Source organism: Lepidochelys olivacea, assembly GCF_965140295.1.
Source record: "Lepidochelys olivacea isolate rLepOli2 genome assembly, chromosome: 19".
Classification (NCBI taxonomy): Eukaryota; Metazoa; Chordata; order Testudines; family Cheloniidae; genus Lepidochelys; species Lepidochelys olivacea.
In genome coordinates, this window is record NC_140429.1 from 13,264,373 (window position 1) to 13,276,453 (window position 12,081).

The 12,081-nt window shown below is 52.9% G+C and overlaps 1 protein-coding gene across 8 annotated transcripts in view; it reads left to right on the forward strand.

Moving 5' to 3' along the window:
- The window catches only part of PTPRU (protein tyrosine phosphatase receptor type U), a 324,255-nt gene that overhangs the window by 279,891 nt on the left and 32,283 nt on the right, over positions 1–12,081 (forward strand). For all 8 annotated transcript variants that reach the window (XM_084652205.1, XM_084652207.1, XM_084652208.1 and 5 more), the window contains 7 exons: positions 2,811–2,847; positions 4,169–4,266; positions 4,363–4,479; positions 6,775–6,929; positions 9,176–9,311; positions 10,020–10,169; positions 10,633–10,806. In XM_084652205.1, coding sequence (XP_084508331.1) covers positions 2,811–2,847; positions 4,169–4,266; positions 4,363–4,479; positions 6,775–6,929; positions 9,176–9,311; positions 10,020–10,169; positions 10,633–10,806 — 867 coding nt within the window. The remainder of the gene's footprint in view (positions 1–2,810; positions 2,848–4,168; positions 4,267–4,362; positions 4,480–6,774; positions 6,930–9,175; positions 9,312–10,019; positions 10,170–10,632; positions 10,807–12,081) is intronic.

A 12,081-nucleotide genomic window follows, 5' to 3' on the forward strand; every position in this document is an offset into this window, starting at 1 on the left:
TAATCTTCCTGTCTCTGGTCTCTTTTTCTTTTCAACTTGTGTCCGACTGGGATCATTAAGATTCGGATAAACCGAGAAGTAAGTAGCCTATATCCCTCTCCTCACTTTTCCCCCCACTTTCCTTTACTCCTCCCACGACACCAACCTGGGGACTTCCTTCCAGCATGTGCTCTGGCCCTGATGCAAGTAGAGTAGATGTGTACAGGTGCCTGTTAGATGACACTCAACTGCCCCTCAGGAGGCTGCGGTTCAAGTCCTGCCTCTTACAGAGACTGCTTGTGTGACCTGGGAATCAGGCCCAGCAATAGCACATGGGTACAGCGGAGCGGTGGCCATAGGTGCAGGCAGAGAGGACTGGATTGTCATCGGCACTGAGACCTTGGTTACGTGGGAAAGGTTTTTTGGTGTGACTTCAAACCGGTGCAGTGCTACAGGTCTGTCTTTCCGGCAGACACGCGAGGGCTGCTTTTGGTTTAGCTTACGGAGCTTGGAAAGAAGGTTAAACTAAACAAATGATCCAAAAGAAGATGCTCGGTTTTTAAATCGAGCTGGGATGTTTTTCTAAAGCTCTGCGCAAGGGAGTGTCTTGGGGCAGGTCTCTGGCTTGTGTTCCACAGGGGGTCAAGTTAGGTGATCCCAGTGGTGTCTTCTAGCCTTGGAACCTATGAGTCAGTACTGGAATAAGCATGTCCACACAGGACTAGCAGGGACCTCTTGGATCCTGGAGTCCAGCCCCCTCCTATCACAGGCACCCCATTATATCTGCCTGGATAACTCCACCTGTATCACACTGTCCCACGCAGACAAGGCTCTTCACAGCCCTGGAGCAGCTAGAGAGGCCTGTGCACCAGTGAGAATTAGGCTGGCTCAGTGTCTTCCCTTCTGCAGCCTGACGGAGCCGGGGGGTTTTATTTGTATGTCTGCCCATCAGTCTGGCTGTCGGAAGGTTTTGTGTTTTTATTTCCTTATCGATCTCCAGCAATTGCATCATTAAAGCATGGTCAAGGCAGCTTCCCCCATACCAGCAAACTGACCCCTGGAAACAAACCCTGCTGAAATTGCACATGATGGGTCTGCAGCTGGAGCCCTCCTGGTTCTGTTATTGGCCTTGTTAAGATTTGCTCTGCTGTTTGGGCTGACACTTCCCTACTCAGAATTAGTAATGTTTGCAGTAACTGGCTCAGATGAATGAGGAGTGTGGGCCATTACCCGGGTCCACATGCCTGCTTCGGACTGGGATATTATTAATAGGGCTCTCACGGTGACATTACCCACAGCCTTCAAATGTTTGTCGGCGCCGGTTGTGTAAGCAGGAAGCCTCTGACCAAGGCACCTGGCCTCTGAATGTCAGGCCAGGGCTTTGATTGTCTCTCTGGCTTCTGTGCTGTGGACACAGCCCGGCTGTAAGTAGAAGGGGCCAGGTGAGTGGCTTCCGACAGCAAATTGGAGTAGAGAACGGGGCAGAGGGGGTCACAGAGTCTGCTCCAGCATGTTGGTAGGGTGATCTTGGGGGATTCTACAGTGAAATCTCTCTGTCCTCCACCCCCCTCTTTTGAGGTCTTGTTTCCCCCCTTGCACTCCTCTTCCCCACTTGACCCATTTTCAAATTCCTTTCCCCCACCCCTCGGATTGCTCGTCTCTCCTCTTTTCCAAGTCCTCTTTACTCCCTTCCCCATTCACCCCCTGTCCATTCCTCCTCATTCTTTATAGTTCCCAGCCCTCTCCCTTCTCTCCCCGTCCCTGCGGAAAGGGGGCTGCTCTCGCACTACTGCCTACCCCGTAGCTACTGAGAGAGGAATTCCCCCAGGGTCATGCCCATGTGCCAAACACCTCTCAGGGGTGGTGTAGGAAGACTTAAGGGGATGGTCTAGATGGTCTCTTGAGGTCCTGTCCAGCCCTACATTTCTATGGCTACGTCCCCACTTGGTGCTCCGGGTGTGATCCCCAGCTCACACGTACTTGTGTGAACTCTCACCTAGATAGTGCGCTAGAAATAGTCGTGTAGCCGTGGTTGCACAGGCAGCAGTGACAGGGGCTAGCCGCCCCAAGGATATATCCGTGGGGTCTGGGCGGGTTTGTACTCGGGCCAGCCAGTTCCTTCACTGACATGGCTGTCTACACAAGCTGGGCATCACGCCGTGAGCTCCTGATGTAGACAGAACCTAGGGGATGATGTCAGAAAGCCCCCGCCCCCCTCGAGGGTGTCTCTGGAGTTTGCCTAACATCCTTATTGGTGTGAACTGGGGGGGGTGCTTGTTGATCCTGGCTGGGAACCTGTGTTTAAGGAAGGTTGTGTCTGGGGGCTTACAGCTGAGAGTGGCCTTTAGAGAACGCAACAAGCTCCAGGTCTGGCCAGCTGGAAACTCTTAGCTTATCTGGGGCATGGAGCATCAGGGAGTCTCGGATCGAAGCCAGGCATCCTACTGACTAGTCTCCTCCTGGTCTCAGAGTGCAGTCAGTCTCTCTCAGCCTGGCATTGTCTGGGACCCAGGAGAGTTCTGAGCAAGAGGCTTTATGCCCAGTACAAATACCCGTGTTCAGAGGATGGTGTTTGTTCGGAGATCACTGCAGGGGAAATCGCACTGGCCTGAGCCTTCCCCCTGCCCGGGGAAATGCATAGGGATGCCAGGTAGTCACTCTGTGCCATGGGCTTTACCCTCTCCCCATGGTCCAGTTCTCTGGTGAGCTGGCCATCAACTTGGTCAATAGGAACAGGGTCTCATGGCAACCCCCACTGAGGGTGGCTCATCAGCTGTGTCTCAACCAGATTTCCTTCCCTAGAGGTTTAACAGAATCTTGTTCCATTACAGGGTTACCACAGATCCAACCACTTCATAGCCACTCAAGGTAAAGTGCCTTCGAGCTCCTGGCTTTGTCTTTCATTCTCTGCCTCTCCCAGGGCCATTGGGCAGACGGTGCTCGGGGGTCCAGTGACCTGCAGCTTTCTCCCCAGGGGATGTGGTTTGTAATGTGGAGATTAAATCCGTGGTTCAGTGCAGGGTGGGCTGGAGACTGGGCTTTCTGATCCCAACACATTAGCACCAAACCAAATGCCGGCTGGAAATTCCCTACTGAATAACAATCACTTGCAATCCTCGCGCACAGCCCTATTCTCCCTGCAGGATGCCCGGGACCTTTGCAGGCCAAATGGGGCACAGAAACACTACAGAGTTATTTAGGCCTGATCCGAAGCATGTTGAAGTTAATGGAAAGACTCCAGTTGACTTCAGTGGCCTTTGGCTCAATCCCAAAGTAGAAACAACTACCAGGTCTGATTGAAATGGCAACCAATGAACTGGATTCTCTGTGAAGGGACATTCCATTCTCATTGGCTAGGGGCTATGTCAGGGGACAAGAGGTGGGCTTCCTTAATCCTTTCATCCCAACACAACACATCAGTGGCTCACCAGGACTGTGCTCAGATCCAAGGGTTCCAGCTATCACAACCAGCCCTGCAATTATAAATGAGTTTACACAGGTCAGTGCTCAGGAGCAACCCTACCATAACAAGAGAAGCAAAGCTAGCGCCCATGGGCAGCCTTGTCAGCAACCCTACCATAACAAACCGGTGTGCACAGCCCGCCTCTCATGTGCAGCTCTACAATGGCAAGGCAGTGCACGCAATTCCAAAACCCACATGCAGCCTTGCAAGAAAAAAAATTGCTGCCTGCAGCCCCACTGCGGGCAGGCAACCCTACAATAACAAACCGGTGTGCACACCTCAGTGCCCACAAGTGGCACTGTAATAACAAGCCAGTGTGAGCAGCCCACCACTCACATGCAACCCTACAATAACAAACCGGTCTGCACACCTCAGTGCCCACAAGTGGCACTGTAATAACAAGCCAGTGTGAGCAGCCCACCACTCACATGCAACCCTACAATAACAAGAGAAAATGATGTCAGCTGGGGAAGATACCATTTCAGTGAGGAGAGACATTTTAGCTTCAGACTCCCAAGGGGTTTTATTTACCAAAAAAAGTGAACAGGGGGAAAGGGAAGTAGCATGATATTGAGACTGGAAGCTCGTCAGGGCCAGGTCTGTTTGTTGGTATGTGTCTATACAGATCCTAACCCACTGGGGCCCTGATCTCGGGGAGGCATAGTGGGATCTGAGGATAGTGGTTTCCTCTATGGGGTCTCAGTTCTTTTCCTCTTTGTCCCCCAGGCCCCAAGCAGGAAATGGTGTACGATTTCTGGCGCATGGTGTGGCAGGAGCACTGTTCCAGCATCGTGATGGTCACCAAGCTGGTGGAGGTGGGAAGGGTAAGGGACCAGTCCCATTCCTGTCCCTGACAGCTTTGGCTCTGCTAGGGCCCGTCCTCCCACGGTGCTACAGCGTGGTCTGTTTGCTTGTGGCAGGTGAAGTGTTCCAAGTACTGGCCGGACGACTCCGAGATGTACGGAGACATCAAAATCACCCTGGTCAAATCGGAGATGCTGGCGGAATATGCCGTCCGGACGTTCGCCCTGGAGAGGGTAAGTGCCTGCGTTGTGCTGCCTCATCCCTCATCCCTGTGGATGCAGGAGGCCTGTTCTATCCCAGGTTAGGTTGCTCCCTGGCTTGTATCAGATAATCCCCTGTGCTTCCCAGGGAAGGGGATGCTGCCAGCAAGCAAAGTCTGCAAGCACTTTGCAGATGCCGGGGGCCAGGCTAATCCAGGGACTGACAGGCAGAGAGCTGCCACCATGCATGTGCATCTAGAGCCCCGCAAACAAACCATGCTCTCATAAACAGCAGTGTAAACCTGGAGTAACTGCATTGACTTCACTGGAGTCATTCTGGATTACACTGGGGTATATGAGAGCAGAATTTGGCCCAGGATGCTGGGGTTGGTCTTGATATGCTGAAGTGGGTTAGTTGTTCACCAAGGGCCTGAACCAAAGCCTAATTCAGTCAGTGGACAGACTCCCATTGACTTCAATGGGCTTGGGGTCAGCTCTGGTTGGAGTACCCGATACAAGACCGAAGGACCTCCACTCCCTCTCTGGCCAGGGCAGCATCGCTCCTTACAGTACATTCTGTAGAAAAATTGGAAAGAGTCCAGCAGAGAGCAAAAAAATGATTAGGGGACTTGAATACATGACTTATGAGGAGAGGCTGAGGGAACTGGAATTATTTAGTCTGCAGAAGAGAAGAATGAGGGGGGATTTGATAGCTGCTTTCAACTACCTGAAAGGGGGTTCCAAAGAGGATGGATCTAGACTGTTCTCAGTGATGGCAGGTGACAGAACAAGGAGTAATCATCTCAAGTTGCAGTGGGGAAGGTTTAGGTTGGATATTAGGAAAAACTATTTCACTAGGAGGGTGGTGAAACACTGGAATGCGTTAGCTAGGGAGGTGGTGGAATCTCCTTCCTTAGAGGTTTTTAAGGTCAGGCTTAAAGCCCTGGCTGGGATGATTTAGATGGGGATTAGGTTCTGCTTTGAGCTAGATGGGCTAGATGACCTCCTGAGGTCCCTTCCAACCCTGATGGTCAATGATTCTGTGATTGTCCTGGGCTGTGTCCTGGCCCATTTAAATGCCCCAAACAGTGGGGCTTCCCCCTCTTCTCCTAGGGAAGCCTATTTTTCCCCCTCTTCTCCTAGGGAGCCTATTTTTCTGTTGCTGTTTAGTGTGAGTTTCCCATGGCTCAGTTGCACCCCAAAACTCGTAGTGAGACTCTCTGTACCCCACTCCAAGCCATGCGCTGTGTCACTGGTGCTCATGGCCATCAGGCAGTAGGAGCCGTGCTTCCGGGCAGGCTGGGTAGAACTGCTCGTTATTTACATGGTCACTGTTGATCATCTAATTTTAGGGTAAGCACCATGTAATTGCAGAGGGAGTGAACGATTGTTTCTATCCTCTAGTGTGGAGTGCAGGTTGCATGGCAATTACTGTACAGTACGGTACCTTGGGATATAATAAGTGTAATGTACCCCCTAATCTGCAGGAACACGAAATTACTGTCTTGTTACGAGCTAGGTACCAAACAGCTTCCTGGAAACGAGTGTATTCATTACCAGGCCATTCCTTGGTGCCCCGGAGGCCTGTGCAGAAGGGCTACTTATCACGGGTTGTCTGTTTTTAACCCCATTGTCGCTGACAGAAAAAGAGCTGAGACTATGTGGCTGTAGGGTACCAGGAACATCTGTCCATGGCACTGCCAGCTCGCAAGACTTAGCAATTGCTACTTAGTTCATCCCTGCGGGGGTTAATCCACAGGGCCCACATAGAACTGTGAACACTGTATCTTGTTAGGGGGCGCTAGAGATATGGGGCAAGATTCTTCCCTCTGTTTACACCAGGGCACAGTGTGTGTAAATTATCACCCTAGACCCCTAAGCCAACCCTAACCCCCTAAGCTAACTCTAACCCGCTAACCCTAACCTAGTCCTGACTGGTGTAAATGACTGCCCAAGGTGTAGGGTCATGGAGAATCACACCCACCCTGTCTGTTCATGAGTGACCGCACACTCGGCAGCACCTGGGCACGCTCACCCCAGGGAATGCGATGACATGGCCAGTGGGGAACAGAGGCGCAGGGCCAGGGAGGAGCCTGCTCGGAGGGGCAACCTGTCAGGTGCTCCAGATCACTAGCATGTGCGCCAGCAAAGCCACCCTCAGCGATCTTGGTCTGGTGGTGCATAACCGACAGTGATCCATCTGCTGCTGCCTGGAATCCAGAGACAGCTGTAGTGAGTCTGGGTCTCCATTCCCCTTTGTTCTCCAGGTCCTTGGCTCCTGCCTCCGGGATTCCTCTGTCCTCACCCTGCCTTGTGCTTCCTTTACAGAGGGGCTACTCAGCGAGGCATGAGGTAAAGCAGTTCCACTTCACGTCGTGGCCCGAACACGGGGTGCCTTACCACGCCACCGGGCTCTTGGCCTTCATCCGAAGAGTGAAGGTTTCCACGCCCCCCGACGCAGGGCCTATAGTCATCCACTGCAGGTAAGAACCAGCTGCAGCTGCTTGGAGAACCCCAGAGATTTCACTGCCGGGCAGTGGAAGGGGACGCAGCACTCATAGGCGTCATGTGACTCCTGTATTTGGAGAGGCTGGGTGTGAGCACCGAAAGCTCCCTAGAAGTGGGAGGGCTTGAGCAAGGGGATGGGGCCTGCCCCATAGAATCGTGTCCCAGGGCGCTTTGGCTTGGAGTGTAGGACACTTGGTTCGATAGTAAAATATTTAACAGGGAGCTATGAAATGTGTGACTTGGCTGCGGCAGGTAAGGAGCCTCTGGTTTATGGCTCGGGGTTGGGTGTCTCTGCATGAACGTACTGAGCTGTAAAATGTTCTTACCCAGGCTGATGGGTAGCAGGTGCCTCTGAAATAGGAGGCATCTAGGGAAGGGTGTGTATTTCAAGCACTTGCGATTTGGAGCGCTGCACAGGGGCCTGTGTGTTCTCCTGACGTGAATTTACAGCCTGGTGAAATGAATCCAGGTTGACCCAGAGCCTGAAAGCATCTGTTCAGTCTCAGTACAAACATCTTCCATGCTGTCCCCTCAAGCCAGCATCTAACCCTGCTTCAGAGCGTCCACTGTCACTTGAGTGTGTGTTGTTCAGTCCCCCTGGCCAGTTAGACTCAGGACCGCTCCACTGAGATTCATGGATTCGAAAGCCAGAAGGGACCATTGTGACCATCTAGTCTGTCCCTGTCCATAGCACAGGCCAGAGAACTCCCACCAAATAATTCCTAGAGCAAGCTTTGCTATGGAGGCCAGTGAGTCCCATCTGTGATGGATTTTTCATGGGAATGTGGACAGCTGGCCACTTGTAAATACTCAATTTAAGACCACAAACTCCTCTTTTAGGGGTTCCCCCCTCAGCCACCAGCTGGTGATCTCTTCCAGGAATCCCCTGCCTTTCACAGAAATGCAGCCACTTCTAGGGTGGAGCAGGGCAGCTATTTAGCAGCACATGGCAACACAACTCAGCAGTTCAGGACAGGATGTGGAAGAGAATATTGAATCACTGTCACTGGGTGGTCCCCTGTGAGCTAGCACCAGCTAGTTCTGCCTACCTCTACCTTCCTTCAGGCTCTCAGCTCTCCCCCCAGTGCTTCCTTCCTCTCCATTTATATGCTCCCAGCTGCTGGGGTTGTTCACCTTCAAATAAACTCCTCAGTCTCTGCTCAGAACTGGCCTTCCCACTTGGTCTCAGTTAACCTACGTTGGTAGGGATTTGAGTTTGCTCCTGACCCCGTTACATCATTTCTTGGAGATCTTACATGCAAGGACTGGTCAGGCTCAAGGAGAAGATTAGGGCCAGGAATGAGTGGCCAGGCCTCTGGTTTGAACCTGAAACAGAACAGAAAGTGCCTGTCCTCTCTGACCATCCATCAGAGCGTCCCAGACTTCCTTTGCGACGGTGTTCACGGCTCTTCCTCTGCTGGGCAAACAAGGAGGAGCTGATGAATGAGAGGGATTTTTTATTTGATTTCTCCTTGTCAATTGCCTCATCAGTATTCATTCACTGGAGACAAGGAGTGTGATTAGTCCCCGTAGTCTGTAATCACTGATAATCATGGGGAGTGATTCATCAGCCCCAGAAATTAGTATTTCACTATAAAAGCCTCTGGGAAAAGAGGGCGGGGGGAGTAAATCCATTCCTGGCGTGCTGGGGGTTGGTATGGCTCAGACAAGTGGATTGTCTGATGGGGTGAGTGTGATGGGCAGTGCTGGGATGTTTCTAAGGGTATGTCCACACTGCAGACCCGGGGTACAGCTCAGGTGGCCAGACTTAAACTAGTCTTAATCCAGGTGGCTCAGGTACCCTAGTAGTGAAGCTGTGGCAGCACGGGCTTCAGCACAGGCTGCACAAACCCACCCAGGGCCCCGGGTGATTACTCAGGCGGCTAGTCCAGGCTGAAACATGCACTGCTGCAGCTGGGCTGGTCCAATACCTCACCTAGACAGATTAAAGGTCGTTTGGGTCGGCACCCTGTGATTGCAGTGTAGGGATAACTTAAGCTTCTTCCACCTGGTCTGTCTGTAGGAGGGACAGACTCACTGGCGAGGGTTTGAGCTGGTGCCTGTGTGTGTTTCTGTGTCATGCCGTGTGAGGGTGTGTTGTGTCTGTGTCGTGTGTACATGTGCTGTCATTTGACGTCACCGGCAGGTTTTGCAGGCTTTACTCCCATGTAATTACTGATCCTCTATTTGTTTGTTCCCCTCCCACTCCCCATTGCCCCAGTGCTGGCACCGGGAGGACAGGCTGTTACATCGTCCTGGATGTGATGCTGGACATGGCCGAGTGTGAGGGCGTTGTGGACATTTACAACTGCGTGAAAACGCTGTGTTCACGGAGAATCAACATGATCCAGACCGAGGTGTGTAGGGAGGGTAAAGGGGGGAAGACACCCCCCCACTTCTGCCTTTTAACAACAGGCTTCCCAGATCTGGTATCAGGTGCAGAGTCTGTTCCCCTCCCTTCTCTGTATCCACCATAGTCTGGTGCCAGGAGGAGAGACAGGACTGGGCTGGGATGCATCTAAAGGAGACTTGTTACTGAGGCTGCTGGACACAGGCAGATCCTGTGGTTCTCTCTGACTCCCTAGCTACCAGCCTGTGTTCCCTATACAGGGATTCCCTAAGTCCTGGCCCTGCGTGAGCAGTCAATTAAAATAGTTAGTGATGCTTAATCTTAATTAATTAGCCCTTCCTGCATCAGGTATTGCTGCTCTGTCTCCATAACATCCTCTGATGTTCCCATGGAAAGCAAAAAACCCGCCCCTGCCACCATGTCTGGCAATGTCCTTCCAGGAATGGCCTCAGCAAACATGGCAAGGTCTGCGGGGTCTGGAGAGCCATGGGCATTTGGCTTAATCCTTCCCAGAGGGCTCCCCAGGTGGGCAATGCTGGGCCACTTCACCTAGGCATAGTGGCAGCTCAGGGCAGCAGAGTCAGCGTTTGTACTGTATATGTGCCCCTGACGGAGTAGCGAGTCCTGCTGTGTCCGGGGCCTCTTCAATGGGCCCCCTTCTCTGCTCCCCTCCTGGAGCCCATTGCTAATGCTGGTGTCTTCCCTCCCCCTGAAGGAGCAGTACGTCTTCATCCACGACGCCATCCTGGAAGCCTGCCTGTGTGGGGAAACTGCCATCCCGGTCAGCGAATTCAAGCCAACGTACAAGGAGATGGTCAGGATAGAACCGCAGAGCAACTCCTCGCAGCTGCGGGAGGAATTCCAGGTGAGCACCCGGGAGACTTCCCTGGGCCGGGGGCTCCATTCACCCTTGGGAGGCTACAGAGACGCTGCCAGTCCTTCCTGGGGACAAGACGTTCCTAGGAACTACATTCAAAGCCAACAAGTGTCCTGTTGCCCTGTGCCCTGCCCCCATCCCGCTCCCCAGCTTAGACTCAGCCAGTTACTACCGACAGCATCTGCCTGTGGGAGGCCAGAAGCCCCCGTCCAGGTGGGGTGTCACCAGGCAACCAGAGAGCCGCCTTCCCTCACTTCTCCCTTGAGGCTGCAGTCAATGCTGGCCTTGCACGTGGAAGGGAGCTCTGCTGAGGGCCCACGCCCCAGGGAGCTCTGCTGCTGAGCAGAGCAGCCCTGTTAGTGCAAGTCGCAGGCTGGGTCTAGTTCAGATGGAAAGGGGAGCCTGCGGGGGAGGGATGGGTTTAGTAACCCCGGCGCTGTGTGCCTCGCAGACCCTGAACTCGGTCACACCCCACCTGGATGTGGAGGAGTGCAGCATCGCCCTCTTGCCGCGGAACCGGGAGAAGAACCGAAGCATGGACGTCCTGCCTCCAGACCGATGCCTTCCCTTCCTCATCTCCATGGATGGCGACAGTAACAACTACATCAACGCGGCCTTAACCGACGTGAGTGCACCCCCAGGGAGCTGGCGCCTGCTCATCCCGGGGTGATGGGAAGGCCAGAGACATAGCCCGATCTTAGTTCTCACTTTCTCTGCTACTGGACCCTTGGGGTTCTGATTCCTCACGGCCACGCACCCGGCGCCCACACTGACAGGGTTGCGAAATGGGCAAGTAGGCCCAGATCCTCAAAGGTATGCAGGTACCAGACTCCCTTAGAAATCATTGGGAATTAGGCACCTACACACTTTTGAGGAGCTGGCCGCAGCATCACCAGATCAGAATAGTAACATTTCAAGCTCCCCCCACAATGGCTTCCTGGGCTATAGGTCCATGGAGACTCAGCCCCCTTGGTTCTGAGCCCCTGCATATGGTGATAACATTATCTAGTGGAACCAAGAGCCTGGCTTGCTGTGTGCCTTCTGGGTGTGATGCAGGGAGTGGGGTGGGAGGAGCCTGTGTGTCGTTAGGAGCACATCGGAGAAGTGACTTGGGCTTGCTCGTCAGTTTTGCTCTGAACCGGGCACAGTCAGGGCTGCCGGCCTTTGCGTTGTGAAATCCCACCACGGTGCATGTGTTTTCTTTTCCACACAAAATCTGGGGTTGGTTAAAATTCTGGCCCCATTTCGTACAGCCCCCCAAAGTCTAAGATGTAGGTGCATGTTGGATGTGTGTATTTAGCTATAAGGAGGAGACCTTATAGGTCAGTGCTGAGGCTCTGCAGCGGGGGATGTCCTGTAAACAGCAGAGAAAGAGAGGGGGAAGGAAGGAAAGAATAGACAACAGGCAAGCTGGGTTGTTTCTTTGTATAATGGCACCTAACTCTGATATAGCACTTTTCCTCTGTAGCTCTCAAAAGCTCTTTACAAAGAAAGGTCATGATCATTACCATCATTTAATGGGTGGAGAAACTGAGGCATGTAGGTGTGACATGATTCACAGCAGGTGGATGTCAGAGCCAGATCCTCCCAACTCCTTGGCTAGACCCCTGCCCCCTGGGCCATGCTGTCTCCCATGTATAAGCTTAACTCCCAAATCTCGGCAATGGTTACAGATGCTGCAGTGGCTCCTTGGTCCCCCCACTCCCCTGAGGCAGGATGATGTTGAGAGGAATGCTGTTGCAAATGAAGCAGAAAGGACGCAGAAGCCTGGAAGCTCTGAGCACGCTGCCTATAGCGTGAAGGGATGGGTCGTTTATCACTGAAACCGCTTTTCTTTCTTCAGACCAAGCAGGGCACTTTCATGTCCGTGCAGCAGTGAATCAACTCCCATCGCATGGTG